The sequence below is a fragment of the Benincasa hispida genome, chromosome 3 (genome assembly GCF_027475165.1).
Source record: "Benincasa hispida cultivar pf3 chromosome 3, pf3_genome.v1.1, whole genome shotgun sequence".
Classification (NCBI taxonomy): domain Eukaryota; kingdom Viridiplantae; phylum Streptophyta; class Magnoliopsida; order Cucurbitales; family Cucurbitaceae; genus Benincasa; species Benincasa hispida.
The window spans coordinates 11,566,275-11,572,432 of record NC_143480.1 but is presented as its reverse complement, the minus strand read 5'-3'; the positions used below and the strand labels follow the sequence as shown (position 1 = coordinate 11,572,432).

General features: G+C 34.0%; 2 protein-coding genes across 2 annotated transcripts; both read left to right on the top strand.

Moving 5' to 3' along the window:
* The first annotated feature begins 252 nt into the window (after positions 1 to 252).
* LOC120074507 (PapD-like superfamily protein) lies at positions 253 to 3,666 on the top strand. Its single transcript, XM_039027658.2, has 7 exons — positions 253 to 988; positions 1,204 to 1,274; positions 1,504 to 1,585; positions 1,736 to 1,857; positions 2,729 to 2,806; positions 3,036 to 3,155; positions 3,251 to 3,666. The coding sequence occupies exons 1-7, from the start codon at positions 748 to 750 to the stop codon at positions 3,308 to 3,310; spliced, it is 774 nt and encodes a 257-aa protein (XP_038883586.1). The 5' UTR covers positions 253 to 747; the 3' UTR covers positions 3,311 to 3,666.
* Positions 3,667 to 4,064: 398 nt separating this feature from the next.
* On the top strand, positions 4,065 to 5,364 carry LOC150037019 (secreted LysM effector LysM1-like). The gene is made up of 2 exons (XM_090311748.1): positions 4,065 to 4,284; positions 4,965 to 5,364. Exons 1-2 carry the CDS (start codon positions 4,209 to 4,211, stop codon positions 5,159 to 5,161), a joined length of 273 nt encoding a protein of 90 aa, XP_090167874.1. The 5' UTR covers positions 4,065 to 4,208; the 3' UTR covers positions 5,162 to 5,364.
* Positions 5,365 to 6,158: the final 794 nt, after the last annotated feature.

The window sequence follows — 6,158 nt, the reverse complement described above, 5'->3', positions numbered from 1 at the left end:
ATAGAAACAAATTTTCATTCTGATAAAGAATAAATTTAATGAGACTAAAAAGATTAAGGAATTTACTTATAAAATGTTGTAAAATAAAATCAATGGTGAGCTTACCCAATATTACTTTGTTAAATGTTTATTATTATTTTATTTTGTTCTTTTTGCATTTAAAAATACATTTAAAAGCATTGCTGTATTAAGAAAAAATTAGGTGAGGCATTTATTAAGAATAGTTCTGGTTCTAACTAATACAGAAAATTCATATTGGGGGTTTGAAATTTTGGGTGCCCAATTGTCTTTATTACCAAAACGAAAAAGGAGGAAAAAATGCCGTATGAGGAACGAACGAGTGATATTTGAATTTATTTTATTTAAAAAAAAATTAAAAAAAAAAGGATATTTGCATATAGAAGACAAGGTTTTAGACGCGTGGATAGATCAGTTTCTTCCGCTAATCATGAACCTAAGGACAACAACATTCAATAAAAAGCTAAAACTCCCCCTTCCGGACCTCAACTTCTTTTCTTCACTTCAATTTGATTATACCTTCAGTTCCGCTCTATCTCTGATTCTCTCTCATCCCTCTCTCTCTCTCTCTCCACCTCGTCTTCCGCTTCCATCGAAGTAAAAAGTGACTCCTCCCTCCTCTTAACGGCCACCTTACACTGCCGCGGCTGCTGCTCGCCGTGAATTTCCCAAGGCGGACGACGAGTTTGTTCACCGTCCGATGCTCTGATCGAGCTTACGGAGGTTTCAATGATGGCTATTGATGATCAAAAGTCAACGTCCGACGGAAAGGTCTGGGGTTTTTTGAAGCAAACGTTTAGGCATTCCGCTAGTGGCGCTACTACTTCGTCTCGTACCTCTCATCAAACTCATCCGCCTGTGGAGGGAACGAATCCTCATACCTCCGCCTCTGTCTCCTCCGTTGCTAGGTCGCTGCTTCCGACGCGGCGCCGGCTCAAGCTCGATCCATCGAATAAGCTTTTCTTTCCTTGTGAGTTTTTACTTTTTACTCGTTATATCTATTTTGTTCGACTATTCTTAGTTGGATTTGTTCTTCTCATTCTAGGTCTAATGCGTATGATCTCGATCTGCTGTTGACTTTTAACTATCAGCTGCATTTCGGTTTTAGAAAGTTTGAATTCTCTAATTGATTTGATTTTTCTGGTTGAACTTGGTTTTAATTGATTCGTCTTTCTATTTTTGTAGATGAACCTGGCAAGCAGGTCAGGAGTGCCATTGGAATAAAAAATACAAGCAAATCTTATGTTGCATTCAAGGTACGAATGAACGTCCTATTTGACTCATATCGTTTTGCATCTTTGTATCCATATTTCGAGCATACATATTTTTCGTTTTACAGTTTTGTTGATCAGTTGACACTGGACAGTGAGTTCGTGTGCCAGTATTTAATAGCTATAATTTCCAAAAATAGCTCTCTTCCTAATTCTGTCTGTAAAATTCGGCTTATTGTGATTATTGATTCATTGTGTTTGAACTTTCATATAGTTCCAAACAACTGCACCAAAAAGCTGCTTCATGCGTCCCCCTGGTGCTATTCTTGCTCCTGGAGAGAGCATCATAGCCACTGGTAAACTATTTTCCTGGATTTCTTATCCATCTTGTCTCTGTTACTAGGTTCATATGTAACAACTTTGATCATTAATTGTGCTTATTTTCTTCTATCATCTTCTTAATTAATTGTTTTTTAATTGCTGTCGATGTTGGATGGATCTTCTAGTTTTCAAGTTTGTTGAGGTTCCCGAAAGCAACGAGAAACCTGTGGATCAAAAGAACAACAGAGTTAAGTTTAAAATTATGAGCTTGAAGGTGAAAGGACCAATGGATTATGTGCCCGAACTGGTGCGTCTCAACCTTCCCTTAGCTTGCTATTTCCAGTTATTTACGTTTTGTGGGATGTTTAATTCAACAAGTTAATTAGGTCCTAGTGCAACAAATATTCAGTTTTGTCTTGTTTCACTTTAGCTTATTGATGATCCCTTACGAGGAAACGGAATTGCCAATATCCAGACTCTAGAGTAGTTTCAGTTGACACTTGGCAAAATTAGAGGGATATGTTCATCCGTGAGCCAGGTCTGGATGCTGTTTTAATTTGCCAGTGGCAACACTGAAAGGAATATTGATTCCGTTCAAGAGTTTCTTATTCTGCACAAGAGTTTAGGATGATAATTTGATGATCGAGAACATTCATCAATGAAATTGTTTCTTATCCAAAAAAATTTGATGATCAGGAAACTTTTGTTGGATAGTCTCCTTAGCGGAATATGCATCACATACCATCGTCTTATTGCATGCCTTAGTTTTGTTTCTAAGAGAGTTTTGACAATTTTCTTTTCCTGGTTAGGATATGTAGGGAAAAGTCCACTAAAGTTATATTTAAATTTTGTTCTGGTTTGGACATTTACTTATAAAAATTCTGGTCTTCTCTTGAATGGTGTAAATGGTTCTTCCGGACTTTTACAGATTAGTTTAAAAAACTGGAGGGCGTTTTTATAACCCCTGTTCTGGTGTCCTGCCTTGCCATGTATTTCATTTACCTGATCTCATTTAAAGAAAAAAAAATGAATACTTGAACTTCAAACTCATGAATCATTCACTCACTGCTTGTTTCAAAGTGGTTGTAAACATCCAGAGTCGATGCCTTTTCACGTCTGGCTAGAAAATGCAAGTAAAATGAGTACTGATCAAACTTTCTTTTTCTATCTTGTTCTAGTTTGATGAGCAGAAGGACCAAGTGTCTATAGAACAGATATTGCGGGTTGTTTTCCTGGATCCCGAGCGTCCCAATGCAGTAAGTTTGGCTTCTTGGAAGATAAGAATCCAGATTTTGTGAAATATTGAAAATCATTTTAGATTTTTGAAGAGGGAGATTTTGTAATGAATACAGTTAAGAACTTTTTGTTTGGATGTTCACAGAAAAGGAAAAGAAAATAAGACTTTTACTAGTATAGCCCCAATCTAGTTTGAAATCTTGTGAATTTGAGGTGTACGTAACCCCTTTCACATCTCATTTTCTGAAGGCTTTAGACAAATTGAAACGGCAATTAGCCGAGGCCGATGCTGCACTTGAGGCACGCAAGAAACCACCAGAAGAATCAGGTCCAAAAATAATTGGAGAAGGGCTGGTGATAGACGAATGGGTGAGTTTATCCTTAGTTTTGTTATGCAAATCTAGTAATATTTCAAATTGAATGAATATAATTCTTCATGTCGCTTCCCTTTTGTGTTTGTTCAGAAAGAACGGAGGGAAAGATATCTGGCGAAACAGCAAGTTGAAGAGGTAGACTCTGTATAGGTTTGGTTTCAGTTTTTTCCGGCAATGCTTCTGTAATTTGAAAGGGATTTCCAAATGAAACTCTCGAGGATCAATTCTACCCTTAAAAAGTCATGTAATCTTTTGCGTATATTATCCGAAATATTGTTTAGGTGAAGATGAACTTATTTTATTTCCATTGAACGGAAACCCCCATGAGGTCAAGTCTTGTGTAATTTGAGACACTGATTGGGATTATTTACTCTTTTATATGTAGATAAAGATAATATGATTGACTTCTTTCTCGCTGATAAAATGTCTGAGGAGGAATGTATCCGAGAAAGCCACTTGTAAAAACTTATTCTATTAAGCCAATATGTTGAAAATTTGATTGTAAATTTGGAAGCAAGTAGATTGAAATTCCATTTGTAAGGTGCTATCTCATTTAATCCTGTCACAAAGTTCTAAAGTTGAGTTTGAGATGTACTTATCAAACAAGTTTTTTTACCTTGTTTTCTCTTAATAGCGCTTTTCAGTGTTATGATTTTCAAATTTACTGTCCACCACATAAATTATAAAAATAAAGAAGACAATATCTCTATTAGTTTGAGGCCTTTTGAGTGAATTCAAATGTAAAAGCATGAGGGCGTGAATATAGAAGATTTTTATTGAAAATGAACTATATAATATATGGCTTCAGTGGAGTTGTGCTTGCTTGGAACCTCATCCAATCCAAATAGAGCATCCTGGTTTACAATTTTCTAGTACCATACGCCTAAACAAAGGCCGGCCTCTGTTTGGAACTTCGATGGCAACGCTTCCTTGTTCTGCATTTGCTCTTCTCTGCCCAAAATTTTGGAGCTATAAATTGGAGGACTTTCATGAATGCCATTGCCAAATATACAGCTTTCTACTTGACCAAAACGAAAGAAAGTAAATAATGGCTAAGGCTATCACCTCAGTTGCCATCTTCCTATTCGCTTTCTCTCTTCTCATTTTCTCATTTTCTGTTAAAGGTCGTACTTCCTTCGGTATTTTTTTCATACTCATTAATTCTTAATATAGAGATCACTATTATGTTATGTTTGAAACGGTTGATAAGTACTTAAATAAAGTTTTTTTTAAGCAATTAAAAACTCATTTTATATAAATACTTGCTCTTATTTCTAATCTCATATGCGTGTTAACTATGCTCCCATTCTTGATTCATTTTTTGTACTCTTCATATTTGGTTAAAATTATGGATATATATATATATATACAATTTATCTCAATAAATGTTAAGATTGTACCACTTAAACTCTAAATTATGATTGTTCTAATTAAAACCTAAACTTTTATATGTGAATCAATTTACACTTTTCAATAGAATTTTCGTTTTAAAATCATTAATACATAACTTTCTCATGTATATTAAGCTTTTCTATAAACGTAGACATTAACACATATAACGAGAAATGTTAAAACCGCTGAATATACTTTTCATCATTTTGTAATCCTCTGTTTTGCTCTACTTATTTAAGTGGTTTTGAATTTGATCTTTAAATGAAACCAAGTGAAATAGTTATAAATCAAATAGTCTTAACTCCCAAAGTTTGAGAGTATAAATGGGTTTTTTCCCCCAAAAATTTATTATGAATTGAAGAAAGGGGATTACAAATTATTGATTCTTCATTCTGTGAGTTTGAAAGTGCAGGTGGGGCTGTTGAGGCAGAACCAAGCTTGGAGTTGCAATGCAACAAAGTTATTGGAGTAAAGAGTGGTGACACCTGCTTTGATCTTGCCCAGACATTCAAGCTCACCACTGACCACTTCAATTTTATCAATCCAAATCTCAATTGCTCTGCTCTCTTTGTTGGCCAGTGGCTCTGTGTCAATGCCTTTCTTAGCTGAACTCGATATCGTTACTACCCGCTTATTTTAAATAACTTTTTAAAGTGTCATTTTAAACCCAAATAATCTCCACTATGGTTGTTCTTAATTGTAGTATTGTCTTTCAGTTAATTGGTTTAATGTAATCTCAATCCTATTCTTAACTTTATTGGTTAAGAAAATTTTAATGCTTTAATTTTGCAATGGATTATTTGATACCGCAACTTTTCTTATCTTTAAGAGATGAATTATTGCAGTTATCCAAAACCACGTATCATAATTTGAATCAAAATAGTACGTACAACAGCTCTCATCTTCTTCTCTCTTTATCTTATATTTTCAACACAACATCGTGAACCAAATCACGTTTTCCTCATGAGCAAAACACTTTTATTCCTTCCAACCATGTTTGCATTATCCATTTGAGCAAAACTAATGATAACTGTTTCGAATTATCGTTTCTAAAAATTATATTCTTTTAGCTGTTTTCCAAGAAAACATTTAAATTCCTGATTAAATTTTTAATTTTCAAAACGTCACTTAGATGTATATAACGAAACAAAAAAATTTATCCCATAAACCCTATACCCTAAACCTTAAATTAATTCATTTGGTTTGTTTCTCTCCCCTTTTGTAATGAATTAGTTCATCAGTAAATTTGTTATTTTTATTGATCATAAACATATTTTTTCCTTTCTAACCATAATCATTGTTATAAATTTTTGACATTTAGAGAGAAAGATTGATGACTAAGATCATATCGCAACATGAGATAAAATGGAATACGATTCTCGAACAATATTATGATTAATTTCTCTTTCTCTCTTTTTTTTTTTTTTTTTTAATTGGAGAAGGGGATCGAACCTATGATGTTGAGGCTAATAACATATTTTCAATGGTAGATGAACTAAGCTCTTTTTGATAATTGATTACTCTTCTGTATGTAGATAAAGATAATATGATTGATTTCTTTCTCGATAGTGAAATACCATAAGAGAAATCTATCCAAAAAATTCAC